The sequence below is a fragment of the Xenopus laevis genome, chromosome 7L, assembly GCF_017654675.1.
Source record: "Xenopus laevis strain J_2021 chromosome 7L, Xenopus_laevis_v10.1, whole genome shotgun sequence".
Classification (NCBI taxonomy): Eukaryota; Metazoa; Chordata; class Amphibia; order Anura; family Pipidae; genus Xenopus; species Xenopus laevis.
Window position 1 is genome coordinate 19,236,712 of NC_054383.1, and position 20,508 is coordinate 19,257,219.

Genomic DNA, 20,508 nt, shown 5'->3' on the forward strand with positions numbered 1-20,508 from the left:
GGAGGATGAGGAGGATGTTGTGGTAAAGTTAGAAACGGTAGAGGATGGGGTGTGCTGTGTAAGCCAGTCAACTACCTCTTCAGCATTTTGGGAGTTCAGGGTCATTGGCTTTTTAAAACTGGGCAATTTGCTAGGGCCACAGGATTGCATAGCAGCACGGCCCCTAGCACGGCCTCTGCGTGGCGGCCTGCCTTTGCCTGGCATTATTTTTAAAAAAACAACAACAACAACAAAAACTCAGTTGGTTTTTCTGGAAACGATAATACACACAGCTAGATGGCGGGTTGAAGAAAACACTGTGCAAATAATGCCTACAAAGTCAACGTATACACTACTACAGCGGTGGATACGGATTACGTAAAATATATGAATGCTGCTTGAAAAAAGTGACTCCGGTGTTTTTTCTGGAGACGGTAATATTATGGATATTTAGACAGAATGTGAACAAGGTCACACAGCTCGATGGCGGGTTGAAGAAAACAGTGTGCAAATAATGCCTACAAGGCCAACGTATACACTACTACAGCGGTGGATACGGATTACGTAAAATATATTATGGCTGCTTGAAAAAAGTGACTCCGGTGTTTTTTCTGGAGACGGTAATATTATGGATATTTAGACAGAATGGGAACAAGGTCACACAGCTCGATGGCGGGTTGAAGAAAACAGTGTGCAAATAATGCCTACAAGGCCAACGTATACACTACTACAGCGGTGGATACGGATTACGTAAAATATATTATGGCTGCTTGAAAAAAGTGACTCCGGTGTTTTTTCTGGAGACGGTAATATTATGGATATTTAGACAGAATGTGAACAAGGTCACACAGCTCGATGGCGGGTTGAAGAAAACAGTGTGCAAATAATGCCTACAAGGCCAACGTATACACTACTACAGCGGTGGATACGGATTACGTAAAATATATGAATGCTGCTTGAAAAAAGTGACTCCGGTGTTTTTTCTGGAGACGGTAATATTATGGATATTTAGACAGAATGGGAACAAGGTCACACAGCTCGATGGCGGGTTGAAGAAAACAGTGTGCAAATAATGCCTACAAGGCCAACGTATACACTACTACAGCGGTGGATACGGATTACGTAAAATATATTATGGCTGCTTGAAAAAAGTGACTCCGGTGTTTTTTCTGGAGACGGTAATATTATGGATATTTAGACAGAATGGGAACAAGGTCACACAGCTCGATGGCGGGTTGAAGAAAACAGTGTGCAAATAATGCCTACAAGGCCAACGTATACACTACTACAGCGGTGGATACGGATTACGTAAAATATATTATGGCTGCTTGAAAAAAGTGACTCCGGTGTTTTTTCTGGAGACGGTAATATTATGGATATTTAGACAGAATGGGAACAAGGTCACACAGCTCGATGGCGGGTTGAAGAAAACAGTGTGCAAATAATGCCTACAAGGCCAACGTATACACTACTACAGCGGTGGATACGGATTACGTAAAATATATTATGGCTGCTTGAAAAAAGTGACTCCGGTGTTTTTTCTGGAGACGGTAATATTATGGATATTTAGACAGAATGGGAACAAGGTCACACAGCTCGATGGCGGGTTGAAGAAAACAGTGTGCAAATAATGCCTACAAGGCCAACGTATACACTACTACAGCGGTGGATACGGATTACGTAAAATATATGAATGCTGCTTGAAAAAAGTGACTCCGGTGTTTTTTCTGGAGACGGTAATATTATGGATATTTAGACAGAATGTGAACAAGGTCACACAGCTCGATGGCGGGTTGAAGAAAACAGTGTGCAAATAATGCCTACAAGGCCAACGTATACACTACTACAGCGGTGGATACGGATTACGTAAAATATATTATGGCTGCTTGAAAAAAGTGACTCCGGTGTTTTTTCTGGAGACGGTAATATTATGGATATTTAGACAGAATGTGAACAAGGTCACACAGCTCGATGGCGGGTTGAAGAAAACAGTGTGCAAATAATGCCTACAGGGCAAATAATGCCTAAAAGGTCAACTTATACACTACTACAGCGGTAGTAAAATAAAAAAAAGTAAAATAAAAAAAAATGAATATTAAAAAAAAAAATTAAAGTTGGTGCTGCTGAACTACTAGGAGCAGCAGATTAGCACACCAGTCCCACTCCCCAACACTGCTAGACTAATAGCACTGGGCTCTTATAGTAGTAGTAGTAGTAGTAGTAGTAAAACAACAAAAAAATAAATAAAAGCAGTCCTTACAAGGACTACTGTTATTGCAGCAGTCAGCAGATGAGATCAGAAGCAGGACAGCTGCCCACTGCAGCTACATACAGAGCACTGCAGTAGAAGGTAGATTACTAGCCAGCAAAGCTACCTAAGCTTAAATGTCCCTCAAACCCCTGCAGACTTCTGTCCCTCCAATAACAGAGCAGTATCAAAACGATTACTAGCCAGCAAACTTTCAACTGTCCCTGAAATCACTAACAGGCAGCAGCTCTCTCCCTACACTATCTCTTCAGCACACACAGGCAGAGTGAAAAAACGCTGCAGGGCTTCGGTTTTTATAGGGAAGGGGAGTGGTCCAGGGGAGAGCTTCCTGATTGGCTGCCATGTACCTGCTGGTCTGGGGTGAGAGGGCAAAAAAAAGCGCCAACAATGGCGAACCCAAAATGGCGAACGTCGCGCGACGTTCGCGAACTTCCGGCGAGCGCGAACACCCGATGTTCGCGCGAACAAGTTCGCCGGCGAACAGTTCGCGACATCTCTACTCCCCTGAGCTGAGGGCCTGGGGCAGGAGCACCTGGGCCACTATTCTTCACAACAAGTGGATGTTTTTATGCTTACATGTATTTTATGTTCTAACTCCAGACCTCCCTCGCATTAAAATACTCGAATGTAACTAACGTGCATTAGTCTTAATCTACACTTGATGCATCTGTCCAATTATCGCATTTTTTGATGTGTTGCTTAACTGATTGGAATGTGCAAAATTTTTCACCCAGTAGAATTTTGTGGTGAAATTCTCGGTTTTGCCAGCTACAATTTTTCATGAACCCGTGCTAAATTTTTGCCATGCAGTCTATAAGTGAATAAATAAACACAGCCTGTTTAGCCAGATATAAACTGTGCAGACATCATTATTGCATGACATCCAATATCCCTGCTTCACAATCAACACATCAGCATTATTATTATTACTATATATTATTATTACTCCATTTTATGAATGTTTCCAGGTTTTGTGATTTTTTTATGCCAAAGCAAAACGAGTTTCACCAGGGCTGTATTTCGGTCTGTTACTGCCCTTGGCCTAGACCTATTTTCACCCATCAGCATATGTGCAATGTAGTCGGAAAAAGTGACATCACAACATAGCGAACCTGCTAATGACATCACTTCTGTATGCAACCCACACCGAATATCTCCCCACCTCTGCAACTGGATTTTATAGGACTATATCCAGCAGCAGAGGAAGACTTTTTTTATTGCTTGTGCAAATTTTTTATTTAAAATGTAGAATGTAGGCATCCAAGGGCTGCCCACCTGAAGCTGCAGCCCTAGGCACAGGCCTTTGAGTGCCTATATGGTAAATACAGCACTGGGTTTCGCTCATGACTGCTAACTAAAGCAAACTATAACTGAAGAAAAAGCTGCTTTTCAGATATCCAATTGTGCACAGATGGAGCTTCTTTGTCCACTGGCCAGTGATGAAGCACACAGGATAACATATATATATATAATTTGGGGGTAAAGTATATGGTATTGTGTATTCCAGGTTACCAACATGTTGTCCTTGAGCAGAAGAGCAGGCATAAGAATATTAGGGCTGAAGCATTATGATTTATACTGGAGTTATCTAACGGCTCTGAAAATATATTAACAAACAATTATGCAATCATTCTTTGTGCCTGCTGCTATGGGCATGCTTGATTGAGTCAGCACAGCCGACTGCCTGCAACTGTATTCCCACCACCTGGTCATTTGTTTCAGTTCAGGTAGGAGAAGAGTCGTCATTCAAATGATAAATAATGAGGAAAGGAGGCAATCATCCGTTTACCAATGCCCATAGGCAAATGTGTTGCTTGAAAGGCTTTGTCCTTGTTAATTCATCTAAAAAGGCTTTTTAGACAGATCTAGATGAGATATTAAAATATAATGGCTGCTGGATAAAAATGTAATAAGTTTTCAAAATCCTTATAACAAGCATGCTGAACAGAATGATGCAGACGTAATATCATTCATTATTGTTATGTGTAGAGAGACGAGTGAGACTTTTTTGTCGGCAGCTAGAGATTTGTCATAACTGCAGCTTAAAGCAACTGTTTCTTAATGGAAACACAGAAGCAGTCCCTTCATTTGTTTTGGAGATCTAGAGATACAGCAGGGGATTTAAACCTGTTTTTGTCTTAAATTTAAATTTTGATATTATATTGATAATATATTGGAAAATGTTGTTGGTTGTAATCATCAAATTTATAATTGGGGCAACACTGCAGTGGAAGGTTTAGATTCCTTTTAATTGGGCAATAATAATATCTTGTGGAGCAACACATTCACTACAAGGGAAGAATGGTGTCATATTGCCCATATTGAGCCCAATTCAACATTAATGGCTGTTGTATGCTTGTCATATTCTATATCAGTGATCCTCAACCAGTGGCTTGAGAACAACATGCTGCTCAACAACCCCTTGGATGTTGCTCTCAGTGGCCTTAAAGCAGGTGCTTATTTTTGAATTTCAGACTTGGAAGCAAGTTTTAATTGCATAAAAACCAAGTGTACTGCCAAACAGTAGGCTGCTAATCCACATAGAGGCTACCAAATGGCCAAGACCATGATCAGGTACTTTTTTCATGCTTGTTTTGCTCCCCAACTCTTTTTACATTTAAGACACACAGGTAAGAAAGGTTGGGCACCCCTGTCTTATATCACCCCCTGGCCTCCATATTTATGTGCCCATCCAGCTGTTATTGAGCTTCAAATTAGATTAGGGACTGAACAACTGAAGGACCACATGCTGGATAATACGGCTAAAGGTATGTAACTCAAAATTGTGGCCCTTTAGTTGTTATCCACTTTTCTTGTTGACATTTAACAAAACAACAATGACGGGTTAAGGAAATTCCTCTCACAGGGAAGCTTGCAATATAATTTCCAGGGTCTTCTAAACCTTTCAGAACATAATTTATTTTGCATAACCTTTAAAGCCTAACTTTGGCTGGAAAACCCTACCAACGCCTACGCACATATCGGTTGCTGGATCTAATCTTATATACCCCCTGCTAATTTTCAATACTTGCAAACTAGGGTCAGTTTCATCAAAAGAAGCTCTTACACATACTGTATCAGCATATTTGGAGCAAACCCATGTGAAGAACATTGAGAACTTTGGCAACAACCCACCCTCCTTCCAAAAAAGTCAGTACTGTGAGGATAGCCATCACCACACCACCTTGCCAATCCCAACCGACATTTAATAGGTTTGATCTGAAATTTTATTTACTTAATGCATCTTTTGCTTCAACAATGACTTTCTTTTTGACAATGTAACACTAGGGGGTTATGTAATAAAAGTTTTGCCAGGAGCAGTAACCTATAGCAACCAATCAGCAGGTAGAATATACCAGTCACCTATTAAAAAAGCAATCAACTCATTAGTTGCTATGGGTTACTTCTCCTGGGGAAACTTAGTGCCTTTTATTACACATGGAGTACGAACTCCACATAACAGGGAAGTGGAACATGGAACTGTGTGTTTGCCATAAATCTAACAAATAAGGCAGGAGTTGAAAATGCATTATGCCTGTTCAGTTTTAACATATCATTTATTTTTGTGTTGCACTGAACATTGCAGTGAAATTGAAAGTACTTTCATTTTATATGACACTACTACTCCTTGGTAGCCACATGTTGAAAGAGAAGATGGATGTTAACCCAATTAAACACCTTGTATAATAAACACCACAACTACTCCCTAAACTGTAAACCTGAGACACAGGCAGCAGCTATGAGAAGACATAGACTCATATAGAGAGCTCAGCGTCTCCCTCCCTCAGGAGGTAGTGAGTGATAGGGAGAGTTAAAACAAAACAATGATCCATTAGTATTGAAAAATTAAATAAAAAAAATATCAGAAGAATAGGCAGTACATATTTTCAATGCAAATCCAATTTTATTGGGCTCAACAGCTATATGTAAAAATATATATATATATATATATATATCTATTAATGTTATGCATAAATTTAGACACAAAATTGTGATTGTACATTATGGGCAAAACACCAATGAGCAGGGAGGGAGTCCTAATGACTAGGCGGAAAGCAAAGAACATGGAATCTATTTTATGGTCCTTCCCTCTGGATTACACTTTATTTAAGAGAAAATTGCTCAGTAAGGGATAAAGGCGCTGTTCTACTTAATTGCAGACATGATGGATGAGATGTCTTATTTTTGTTAGATAATACCACGGAACAGTGTGCATTAACAATTAAGGGGGCAATGAGCAGGATATAATGATGTCGGCCATGTTCTTTAAGAGAGAATGTCCTTGTTTTATCTTGCTTTACTTGCATTACAAGGATTCACAAAATGATGGAAAAAAAACACTGCAGCAGCCTTAGTCAAAGGAGGCTAAAACATATTGGATTTTGGTACCCAATTAGTTTTTTTTAACTCATGTTAATAACCAACCTAAAGGATGATTTATTTCTCAATCCTTAATAAATACTGAGACATTGTTTGATTGAGAATGTCCTTATCAGTCTAGTGTTACCCTGTTTGTCATTAGCTGGGGCACATCTTTTTATCTGTAGAAGGGCAGATATTTATTGGGATATCTCAGGACATGATTGTGGATTTGCTATGTCACAAATAGGCAGTATTCTAAAAAATTTCCTTCTTGTCCCATATCCAAAGTTCAATTGTCCATTTGCTAATGGCTTAACTAATGCCACTAAGGATGACAACTTAAGGTAAAGTCAGTGGGATCATTCATCAACACAAATTTGCATCTGAGCACTATCCCATGGCAACCAATGTTTGCATTCATTATTCTACCTGCAGCTGGCTGAAAAAGTGAATGACTGGTTGCTATGGGTTACTACTCAACTAGTTAATAAATGAGTGCCACTGGTGAAGCTCATTGGAAACCACAACTACAAGGCTGATAAACAAGACAGCTATTTGTTTTCTTCAAACACATAAAATGATACCCACGTTACATTGAGCTAGGATAAGTGAGTAGGACGGAAGCCATGTCTTGTTCACCAAATGTCAAACCTGATGACGTTATCATCACAGTGAATTTACTGTCCAGATAGAACCTGAATCATGAGCAAGAGTTTGGGACATTGTTCTGAACTTGGTCAAACTTCCTGACCATATCCCTGCATTCATGGTCAGGCTCCATAAGTGCCTATTTGAACAGTATCTTCTGTACAATAACTGGAAGAAAAATTGGCGAGCACTCCACGTCCACTCAATAGTAAAAACAAAGAACTTTATTTCAACTGATTAAAAGCAAAATATCGTCCTGACGCATTTCGTATCCATGATACCTTGTCATAGGCATAGCACAACAACGGTCTATATACAGTACATAGCATTTGTCTGTTTCTTATGTCCTAGTGGCATTGTAAAATTTGATCTTCTCCATTCAATACCTTGTGGCATAGTAAATTACAATCTTCTCCATCCAATCCCTGGTGGCATTGTAAATTACGATCTTCTCCATCCAATCACTGGTGGCATAGTAAATTACGATCTTCTCCATCCAATCCCTTGTAGCATTGCAAATTATGATCTTCTCCATCCAATCCCTGGTGGCATTGTAAATTACGATCTTCTCCATCCAATCCCTGGTGGCATGGTAATTATGATCTTCTCCATCCAATCCCTGGTGGCATTGTTAATTAAACTTTCTCCATGCATTCCCTGGTTGCATAATAAATCATGATATTCTCCATCCAATCCCTGGTTGCATTGTAAATTACACTCTTCTCCATCCAATCCTTGGTGGCATTGTAAATGATGATATTCTCCATCCAATCCTTGGTGCCACTGCAATTAGGATCTTCTCCAACCAATCCCTGGTGGCATTGTAAATTACGATCTTCTACATCCAATCCCTGGTGGCATTGTAAATTACAATATTCTCCATCCAATCCCTGGTGACATTGTAAATTATGATATTCTCCATCCAATCCCTGGTGGCATTGTAAATTACAATCTTCTCCAACCAATCCCTGGTGGCATTGTAAATTACGATCTTCTCCATCCAATCCCTGGTGTCACTTTAAATTATAATCTTCTCCGTCTAATCCCTGGTGGCATTGTAAATTATGATATTCTCCATCCAATCTCTGGTGCCACTTCAAATTACAATCTTCTCCATCTAATCCCTGGTGGCATTATAAATTACGATCTTCTCCATTCAATCCCTGGTGGCATAGTAAATTACGATCTTCTCCATCCAATCCCTTGTGGCATTGTAAATTACGATATTCTCCATCCAATCCCTTGGGGCATTGTAAATTACACTCTTCTCCATCCAATCCTTGGTGGCTTTGTAAATGATGATATTCTCCATCTAATCCCTGGTGCTACTGTCAATTAGGATCTTCTCCAACAAATCCCTGGTGGCATTGTAAATTATGATCTTCTTCATCCAATCCCTGGTGGCATAGTAAATTTCGATCTTCTCCATCCAATCCCTTGTGGCATTGTAAATTACGATCTTCTCCATCCAATCCCTTGTGGCATTGTAAATTACACTCTTCTCCATCCAATCCTTGGTGGCTTTGTAAATGATGATATTCTCCATCTAATCCCTGGTGCTACTGTCAATTAGGATCTTCTCCAACCAATCCCTGGTGGCATTGTAAATTACGATCTTCTTCATCCAATCCCTGGTGGCATTGTAAATTACGGTCTTCTCAATCCAATCCTTGGTGGCATTGTAAATCATGATGTTCTCCATCCATTAAACATGTGAGAGTCCAAGTTGAAATGAGTTCCCTGAACCAAGCTTACCTTATCTAACTGATTAAGCAAACTTTACTTTGACATTATCTGACACCCTATGGAAAGCCATTAAATTTAGAATGTGATCCATTTAAAAGAAAACGATACTGCGGTACATATTAACTGCATAAAACAGTTCACATGTAAATCACATTTTAATAATAATAATAATTATATACTTTTTTCGTAGTATGTGTCATTGGGTAATCTTAAATAGAAAATTTGAAAAAATTAAGGCTGCCCTTGGAATCCAATGATTCACGCTGCTCACAAACAAACCATACATGTTAGGTCACATCAGCTGATTAAGTTCTGTCTTTTGCCCCACACCATAGTGTCCTTCAAATAAATAAACATGGTGGAATAAAATGAGCTAAAGTAGCTGGTGTAGAATTTCTGTGTGCATGGAACAGATTATTTCCTGTTTTTGGGGGTTGGGGGGCCCTAGAAAGATTTTGCTTTTGGTCCAACTAACTTCAAGTCACACCTCTATGAAAGGCAATAATTTGAAGATTCCTATTTCATAAAATAACATTTTGCCACCGTCCATGGATACGTAACCTTATGACAGAGACATTAAAAAAGAAATAGTTGGTTAATCTTCAGAAAGCAAAATCTTGTGGTGTTCTCTTGCAAGGACAATAAATCTGCCAAATAAATTGATAGATGCTGACATTTCAATTTATATTAAGAATTGCATACAATATCTGGTGCATGGCGTAGTGAATTATTTAAAGACCATATGTGTGTTTTCGCTTCTTTTCTCTTTCAGATAACTTATTTAAACCAACGGAGAGGGTTATTTCAGAGAAGGAGATGCAACAAAGATCAAAAAGGTAAAAAATATCTAACTGGTGTCCAGTCTAACCATCTACTACAAGTATGGGACCTGTTATCCAGAATGCTTGGGACCTGGGGTTTTCCGGAAAAATCTCAAACAATTGGATTTTCTTTTTCACTAGAAAACTAAATTTTTTTATTGTACCCCAATGCTGCAAAAAGCCTGAAAATCCACCATCTCAGACCTGTCAAGTCAATGGGAGAGGCACCTATCTTAATTCGGAGTTTTTGTGGTCTGTGCTGGGTTTAGCCCAAAAATCTGACCTTTTCTGGGCTTTCAGGCAAAAACTTGAAAAATTCAAGCAATTCAGGAAAAAGACCAAAAAATTGGAGCGATTCAATAACCTCACGATATTGTTATTCATTGTTTCAGTATCATGCCGGGATGGTGCAGTTGCATTATGTTTCCATGGGAGACTAAGCCTTTAGGGTTAGTCTTCCATGGAAACATGATGCAACTGCACCAGTCCGGCATGCTACAGAAATGGGATCTGTTATCCAGAATGCTTGGGACCTGTAGTTTTCAGGATAATGGATCTTTCCATCGCAGCCTTTATTTGGCACCCCAGGGAGATTTTTTAATCTTGTGCCACTTCCGGACTTATATTTGAATTTGACTCACTAGTAAAAAAGTTTCGGAACCCCTGCTGTAGACTGTAGGTCTCAGGACATTTTTCCTCTATATCAGCATTTATTCAAGAGTGGGAATTCGTCTTGGCAAAGGAAGACTTAAAAATGATCTGTAGACAACACATCTTACCCCTGGAGGGTATAAATCCCAGTACATTCTATGTACTGTATCTATGTAGTTATTGGCATTAGACTGCAGTGGGTCCCTTTAAACATGTTCGATCTTCTCCATCCAATCACTGGTGGCATAGTAAATTACGATCTTCTCCATCCAATCCCTGGTGGCATGGTACTAATGATCTTCTCCATCCAATCCCTGGTGGCATTGTAAATGACACTTTCTCCATGCAATCCCTGGTTGCATAGTAAATTATGATATTCTCCCCTGGGGTCACTGACCCCATCTAAAAACAAATAATCTGCAAGGCTACACCTTTTATTGTTAATGCTATTTTTTATTACTCACCTTTCTATTCAGACCCTATTCTATTTATATTCCAGTCTCTTGTTCAAATCAATGCATAGTTACTAGGATAATTTGATCCATGGCAACCAGATTGCTGAAACTGCAAACTGGAGAGCTGCTGAATAAAAAGCTAAATAACTCAAAAATCACAAATAATAAAAAATGAAAACCAAGTCTCAGAATTTAACTCTCTACTTCATGCTAAAAGCTTATTTAAAAGAGAACAACCCCTGCAATCCAAATACTGAAAGATTCATTATCTGAAAAATCCAGGTCCTGAGCATTCTGGATAACCGTAACATGTCCCATACCTGTATCTTAGTTTGCGTGGAACTGTAACATTGTGCATGTTGTATGTCTTTGCCTGTGCCCCTTGTAGGTTATATTTCCCTATTGATAGGATTATTGTAACAACACAGCCATTCTGTTACAGGATTTATAACAGCTTGCCAGAAGTTAAAAGGAAAAAGGAAGAAGAAGAGAAAAAAATGATACTACTGAGCAACAGAATGAGAGCTGAACTCTTCAAAAAGGTAACACAAGGCTTATGTGAACTGAACTATATTGGCACAACAATTAGCTTGTTTGTTTTTATATGTTGTCCCCTATACAGACCCCAAAAACCCTTCTGCCCCTCACTGTTAGCAGGTGGCACAGCGGCACTAACCCTGTGTATACCGTATCTATGGAATTCCTTTTTTTAAAAAGTTTTCATTCTGCCAAAATGTGTGTTGAAACTAAGAATGCTGCCTGTTTTAATTGTCTGTCATCTTTCCATTTTGTTTTCTGTAGAAACTACTGAACCAAGTTCTCCAAAGAAATGCCGCCTAATGAACAGCAAGGGATCCTAATGAATGACTAGCGTTAAAGTGAGATTATCTAATGGGCTCAAATGTATCTCATTGTTTGCAGTCTATTAACTGTAATCAAAAGCCTATTCTGTATTACATTTAGGTTTTTTTTTTTATCAAGGTCAGAATTTATCTCAGTATTTAGAAATCCAAGCTACTCAGATTGCCTGAATGGACCTTATCTATGAAGAAAAAAGGCTGAAAAAATAGGGTCGGGCAAACTTCAGAGCTTTCCCCGAATTGTTCAGAGTTTTGCGCAAAAACTAAGATTTTTTCGTAGTTTTCGGATTTTTTTGCGCAGAAACCACAAACTCATCAGATATCAGTACGGACATCAGCGCAGACACTGGGACCTTGCCCATTGACTTATACAGGACCTCAAGGGCTTTAAGATGCCGGGGTTTTAGATTCAGAGTTTTTAGACCATCGGACTTAAATAAATCTCTAAAAATACGTCATTTATTTTTTCCCCTGAAAACCATGCAAGTGGAATGCACGCAAATAAATATAAAAAAGGCAGTTTTATGGCTGTAATACCATGGTAGTGTATGTATAATCATAAGCCAAGAGAAAATGAAGGTTAGTGCATTCAGATAAGGATATAAAAGTTGTGACCACCCAGTTATGGGTTAACTACACCTTCCAAAAACCACTGAGGGCATCCAAAGGCTGCAAAATATTTTTGACAACCCTTGCTTGTCCCCCTTAAACAACTATACCATCAATCACTACTGAGGTCCTTAACCACTTTCTGTTCACTGCTACCCTTTTATGTGTGATTGAGCTTTGGCCACTTAACATTGCAATTTGTCACCTATCCTGATGATGCCCACTTCTGTAGCCATGCATCAACTGGAAATGTTTTGGCAAAACATTTGCACATATGTTCACTGAAAAATTTCTTCCAGATAGCTGAATAATTTATAGGGGCAGATTCACTAACCTGCGAAAATTTGTCCACTTCCAATTCGCACCCAGCGCAACACTTCAGCATGCGCAAATGTGCTCCGACAATGCTAATTCACTAATATGCAGAGTTTTCCCCATGGGCGCCGAACGCTGGCCACTTTTCACTAGCGTTACTTCGGCAATGCGAGCTTTTGATAGTGAAGATGCGCTAGCGTTCATTTCTGCCTAATGATCTTTGCGCTCAAGTCAATTTGCATAGGGCAGGAAATTTAAAGTTGTATGGACGTCTTTATGTTAAATGTTGTTGCATATACTTACAAATTACCCTTTTTAAAACACATGTCCAAGGAACCTTAATAAAGACAATAGAGTAATATAATGCCCTACACATGTGCCCACTGTAAATGTTTGCAAATGTATGGGGAAAACCAGTTACCCAAAAAAGTTTAAGTTAGGTCTTTTGCAGGCAATCAGGCTGAAAAAAGAAAAAGACGCCAGCATATTTTGGACTTTGATGCATTTTCGGCACACAGAATATAATGTAAGTGACAGAAGATTGAGGAAGATCTAGCTACTTTAATGCACTTCGCCTGGTCTGAGGTGGCAAAGGCAACTCTGGCGAAAGAGGTAACGTTCAGTAAAATACGCACTTCAGCGTCCATCAGCCAGAGAAAATTGTCGCCTGGCGATAGAATGCTAACGCCTGTCTCTTTCGCTGGTGAATTGGCACCTGCGCCCCTTTTGTAAATTGGTGATGTCCCTGCAGGGGCGGTAACGATATCGAATTGACGCTAGCATTAGCCACTTCGCCCTTTGGTAAATCTGCCCCATGGTCTCAATCAATAAATTTGGAATTGGGGAAATTCAGCTATGTCCCTCATTGTATCATGGAGAACCCACTACAACCTTAATGGGGACATATACATTTCTTAATACACTACCACTGGTGCCCCCTAGTCTTAAAAGTAGACATTCACACGTTTATTAAAAATATTCCTTTGAGAATCATTCCTACTAGTATCTAGCAGTGGTAAGTCTAAGGCAACTGACCTTGATGAATAATCTTTAGGCTGAGTGTCTTCTTCAGTTCAACTGTCTGGTAGAAAATTTCCTGCCATTTCTGACCCTTAAGGGTAAGCCTCTTCTATTTTGTTGACTGCTGGCTCTTCGGCAGAGAATCCTGATTTCTGTAGACTGTTAAAGGGATTCTGTCATGATTTTTATGGTGTAGCTTTTATTACTAAATTACACTGTGTACATTGCAAGTAATTCAATCTACCATTCAAAAAGTTATTCTTGAAGCAATAAATCTCAGGTCATTTTGCCTGGTCGTGTGCTATCAGAAAGAGACAGCACTTCACAATGAAACTAATTTTAGACTAGTTTGTTATTGTTTCTCATACTCAGTATAAATGAAGGAGTTGTGACCTGGGATAGCCAGACTTGGATTTTTACCATTGAGTGTTGTTCACATATTTACCACTGGGTCATGGGAGAATTTTTAGCAATGCAGCTGTCCTCCGGATACCTTCCCATTGTCCTGCTGATGGGCTGCTAGGGTGGAAAGGGCGGGGAGTGATAGCTGGCAGTACAGCAATAAAGAATGACTGAAGTTTATCAGAGCACAAGTCACATGTCTAAAGGCACCTGGGAAACTAACAATATGTCTAGCCCTATGTTAGATTTAAAATTACATATCAAAAAATCTGTTTGCTATTTTGAAAAATGGATTTCAATGTTCTGCTGGCAGAACTGTATTAACCGATATATTTTGTAAACAGAATCCCTTTAGGATCCTGGGCACCAGCAACAATTTCATGGAGCAAGACTGCTATGGAAAATGTTCCCTTTAATACAGAATGTATACTTTCTGTAGTTCAGAAATGCCCATACATTACTAATGTGAGATCTACTTTTAGTGATATTGTCCCATTATGATCTATATCCATAAAAGCATTGTTAGCATTCTGTTCCATGGTGAGAAAGTACAACTATTTCTTATGTAACCGTCACATAATAAATATCTGAATGAAACAGGAGGGTGATTTAGACAAGCTGTTTGTTGACAGGGTCTTGAGATCTACTGATCACCAGCTAAAGGTCTACTTGTAGATCTACCTTTTGGGCACCCCTTGCTGTAGTTGCTCTGTACTGAGTATGTTGTCACCCTACAATGGAAGTAGTTGTTCGCTAGTCAGTGTAGGTCCATTTTTGTGTCTGCTACACATAAGATTCTGTTTTAATTAGAGCTTATATTGCTTTGATTGGTCTTCTGGTTAATGGAGACAGAACATGCAAATGATATAACATGTTTCTCAAGAGTTCAGTACTATTTTTGCCCTTTAATGAGTGTAATGCCAGGTGGGCCTATACCCGGCAATAAACTCATTTGGATAAATGCTCTAAATACCCTTAGCACAAAGAAACCCAGCAAATGCAAATCTTCTGCACCCTAATCTGGAGGTGCCCTCAATGCCAAAGTCTAACCCTGAACCCTGAACCAACGATTTTCTCAGTCATATTCAAAATCTCCGGCAAAGGTATGACTGAAGAACAAACCAAGTGTGAATCTTATTTTGAATAAAGTACAGTCAATTAAACATTATAATAGCCGTTATTTGTATTGTGTCCACATGGAAAACTCTAGGTTTGCTGTACGTGTATGGTTATCACTCATAACATTCTATGCTGGTACACGTTATTTCACTGTGTTGCAGGTCTCTCTGCACTGGATCCTAATTGAATATCACCATGGAATATATGATATTTTAATAATTAAAACATGATAATAAATGGGTTCAAAAATTAACAGATACTGAAGCTTTGTTTGCTTTTTATCACTATGGAGGCATAAAGTGAGCAGCAGCCTGACTACTTAAAATATATAAGGCAGACATACAAAAGTTAAACTGGAGAAAGAGAAGGGGTATTACAAGAAGGGGGTTCTTTTATGAGTAAAAGAGCACAAAGGGATTAAAAAAAATCACGCAGATTAGTACTCATTCAATCAGAACATGCACCCTGGGCATAAGGTAACCTCATCTACCAACTGCCAGTTTATAAGGCACTGGTAGGGTGTGTGCGGATGCGGTTGTTTTGCACGACATTCGGTGAGTTTTTATGCAACAGCTCTATGTTATTGAGCCATACTGTATGTCTGTTTACCCATAAGATTATTGGCATATAGATAATGTGCAATAAAATAATAGGGGCAGATTTATCAAGGGTCGAATTTCAAGTTCATGGGAGTTTTTCAAAACTCAAATTTTAACAATTTTTGACAGTTTTGACTATAAAAAACTTTATAAATTTGAATTTGAAAACCCTTTATTAATCTATTTACTAAATTCAGAATTATTTGGCACATTCGATAACTTTTTTCATGCTTGTGTTACTCCCCAACTCTTTTTACAGTTAAATGTGGCTCACGGCTAAAAAAAAGTTTGGGGACCCCTGATGTAAACAAACCATTTTCATAATAATAAACTTTTCTAGTAGTATGTGCCATTGGGTAAATGAAAACTGCCATTTAAAAAAAATAAGGGCCGCCCCCTGGGATCGTAAGATTCACTGAGCACATAAACATACCAAACAAACTATACATGTTAGTTCACATGAGCCAATTAACAGACAGAGTTGTGTCTTTTGCTTCCACACTTCTTCCTGTTACAGTTAGAGCTGCAGTATTTCTGGTCAGGTGATCTCTGAGACAGCACACAGACCATCACAAAATGTTGGTTCAAGGCAAGAGATTTAAAAGGGCAAGATTTACTTGAATATATACTCCAGTTTGATAAGATTCTTTAATATGTCAGTTGCTTAAGTATTAATTTTGGGGGTATAGTTTTCCTTTAAGTACCCAAGCACATTTTAATGTTTGTCTGCAATTTCACCCTTCTTACCTTTATTTGCTTAGTATTCAAGCGTTTCCCTTAAAATGTAGTTTTCTTTTGAGATTAGGCTTGGGTTTCTGCCTTTAATTGAATTTTTTCATGATTCATTTGTTTGAGTCATTAAAGTGTATATTTATTTTATCTATTATCCGTTTAAGTTCACGGAGGATACATTATGCAATATTCTACCATTCAGAGCTCGGCTATTAAATGTAATAATGATTATTCTGTTCTGTACTTGCATCCACTGAACAATAGGTAAACGTGTTAATGTTTATGATAACTTTTTTTCCTACAGACTTGGACAATTTTTAACATACAGTATTCGGATAAAGAGAAAATCGCCATGTACATCAGTAAAACATATCAGGGGAAAGTATATTCCAACTAACTCTACGAACAATTCTCACACTGATATGTGCGGGTCTGTAAATATTGAAGTACTAACTGAGTATTTTTCTTTATTATATTTTTACTTATTGTTTTATTTTATTTCCTACTGCAAAGAACTTTTGCTGTGTGGTAGCAACACACTGCAAATTGTGGAATCAGCCAGTTAGAGTAGGTAAAATCTGTCAGCGACTCACAGCATCAGTGTGTTGGTTGCATCCAAATAAAAAAAGTTAGGTTGAGAGCCCCAGCCCCATCAAAATCACCATTTAACAAAACCAATGCAGCGTAAAGATGGGTTATAGTTTAATCTAAAAGTAATTTTAAAATGGTCCCACATAATTGTAATATCTAGTTAAAGTAATCAAAATCACTCTTTGCAATCATCCCTTACATTATAGACTGGCTGATGGCCAAGATCTGTATTATATTTAACCTCCAAAGAAAATGTATGATTACTGGATGACCCAGGGCTGGTCTCTAAAGTAATCTTGTTTGGCATGGGTAATCTCAAGGAAATTGCAAATTTATCAGAGCATTATAATGTTCCCACCCGCAACGAGTTCAGAAATTGGAGGAAAGCACTCAGTATGCCTTAATCCTAAGGGGCAGATTTATTAAGGTTTGAATGGTTAAATATGAATTTGAATTTGAATTTTCGAGTTTTATTTTTGGTCAAAACTCACAAATTCGAGTTGGAAAAAAATCCAACCTCAATTAGAGTTTTAGGGTTGGTTTTCAGGTCAGTGATATTTGTTCGAGTATTTTCTTAAATAAGATACCATTCGAGTTTCAAAACCATTCGAGTTCATTCGAGGTGAAAAAAACTCTATCACTCAACCTTTGAAAAATCTGCCCGTACATATCTAGTATACTCTATGGAGGAAATTGTAAATAACGTTTTATATTATTAGAATGAACTGATTACTGATTGAAAAACAATTATTTTTTAAGTTGTCGCAAAATTATTATAACCGCAGTTTTAGCCAAAATGTTTGAGATAAATAAAATCTCAACACCTAAAACAAGATACCAAAAACCTAAATCTTGCCACCCAAAACTTGGAAAAAGTATATTCAGCATTCAACCAAGTTTGTTAAACAAGGTAGGGGTTTTTTTCATGTTTTTTTAGCCTTGAAAAAAAGGCTACCATTTCAGATTTATAATTTATAAAAATATATATTATATAATTATGGAAAAGTTAGCATTTTTCCTCAAAAATTGGGATTTTAATAATCATTGAATAGAAAATAGAATATGTGGGGGCCCTTTAACAATTTAATTGGGATCATGTTACTGGGAAAATATGTGCAAAACATAAACAGGTCTTTAAAAAAATTGATTTTATTTCATTTAAAAGCCACAATGTTATAACATTTCAAATTGCAAATGCAATATTTGACTACTATACATACAGGTATCCATTATCCAGAAACCCCTTATCCAGAAAGCACTGAATTACGGAAAGGACATCTCTCATAGACTCCATTTTACAAAATAATCTAAAGTTAAAAATTCTCTGTAATAATAAAACAGTAGCTTGTATTTGATCCCAACTAATATATAATTAATCCTTATTGGAAGCAAAACCAGCCTATTGGGTTTATTTAATATTTACATTATTTTCTAGTAGACTTAGGGGGTTATTTACTAAATTTTGAATGCAAAAATAAAAATATATTTTTTTAAATAAAATCAGACTTTTAAAAAAATCACACATTTTTTGGAATTTATTAAACCCTGAATAAGAAAATTCGGCATCTCAGACCTGTCGAGGTTGCATATAAGTCAATGGGAGAAGTCCCAATGATTTTTTTATGTGTGCTGGGTTTCGTGCAATACACGAAAGTTTTTGAGGGAAAATCTGAAAAAATCATGAAAATCTGATTTTTTTTTCCAGCGAAGCAAATTTTCGGGAAAATGTATTAATAAATATGCGTAAAAAACCCAAGCGGATTTGATCAGAGTTTGTAGCAGAAAATATTAAAATAAATTCGGACTTTGATAAATAACCCCCTTAAGGTATGAAGATCAAAATTATGAAAAGATCTTTTTTCCAGAAAACCCTAGGTCCCGAGAATTCTGGATAACAGGTCCTATACCTGTATTGCCTTCTAAATTTCAAAGTGGAGAGTTGTAGAGCAAAATGTGAAATAATTCTAAAACCACAGAAAATGAAGAAAAGGAATACTTTGGCGATGTCTAGGTTGATAAAAAAGAAAACAAACCCTTTAATACAATAAGACTAGAGACCATCACTAAAAAGGCCAATAGAATAGCATCCTGTCTGCATCTCAGTTTTGTAGGGATAAATACAACTGAAAATAAGTAAAGCCTATCCTTTAGTCGAGTTCTGAAATAAGAACATGTTCATTATACTGAGAATTGCAGTTTCATTACCGTCTATTCATGCGTTGTATAATGCCGTAAAACACCATAGCATTTAGCAATTGAGATTCTCCATTTAAATGAATTTACTGAGTAGCAGAATATATGACTTATAATGGACTAGATCTGTTTGTGTTGCACATATGGCTTGTTAATATGCGAACAAACCAAAATTGCGTAAACGTATTGCGCGCTTATATTTAGCCCATCACATTTTTTTTTGTTGCTTATACGATTGGGCAGGAAGACGTTGTTTACCAAAAGCTGTTCAAGCAATACAATTGTAGCAATAATCAGCCGGCTATATTGAGCTGATGAGCAGTTATCCTCCGTTGCCTGATAATTGCTCTGTGCCTTGAATAGGCAGAGGAAACAAAAAAGAATCATTGTACCCATTGATTGGACCACTAACAGATTCAGAAATCTTTAGATTAAGCTGTGGATGCACTTGATGGACGATGCGCCTTTTTTTTCATGATCTATAAACGCGCTTTAGAGATCCCATGGAATAAGAATTTATCTTTATTTAAAAGAGGGAATGAGACAACCAGTTGCTGAGAAAAAAAAAGAGTGCTAGAACCATAGATATATTGGAATAAACGTCATTTCAATAGGACCCAGATATTCAAACCAAACTGTTACCAGCGAGGAAAGCTGAAAAGTCTGTAGTAGGGATAGTTGGCAACATTAAGGGGCAGATTTATCAAAGGTCGAGGGGAATTTTCAAAAAAAAAAAAATCGAATTTCGAGATTTTTTTTTGTGTACTTCGACTAGGGAATAGTCTAAACTCGATTCAAATTTGAAAAAAACTTGAATATTGAAATTTATCATGTACTGTCTCTTAAACAATTCGACTTCGACCATTGTCCATCTAAAACCTGCCGAATTGCTGTTTTAGCCTATGGGGGACCTCCTATGACCTATTTGGAGTCTATTGTGGATTTTGAAAAATCAAAGTTATTTTTGGGAAAAACGTTGAATCGAATTTGATCGAATGCGCTATTCCTTCGATTCATACGATTTGAATTTGGCCCTACTCTATAAAAAGCTAACCTATTTGACCAAAAAACAACTTTCTTAATTTTGGTTGGTCTTTTTGAATTCGAATTTCAAAGTTTTTTTCAATTCGAAATTCG

At 37.7% G+C, this 20,508-nt stretch overlaps 1 protein-coding gene across 1 annotated transcript in view; it reads left to right on the forward strand.

The window, feature by feature from the left end:
• LOC108696120 ((E2-independent) E3 ubiquitin-conjugating enzyme FATS) overlaps positions 1-12,030 on the forward strand; it is an 84,393-nt gene extending 72,363 nt beyond the window's left edge. The window contains exons 7-9 of the mRNA XM_018225174.2: positions 9,777-9,840; positions 11,374-11,473; positions 11,733-12,030. Coding sequence (XP_018080663.1) covers positions 9,777-9,840; positions 11,374-11,473; positions 11,733-11,771 — 203 coding nt within the window. The 3' untranslated portion in view covers positions 11,772-12,030. The remainder of the gene's footprint in view (positions 1-9,776; positions 9,841-11,373; positions 11,474-11,732) is intronic.
• Positions 12,031-20,508: the final 8,478 nt, after the last annotated feature.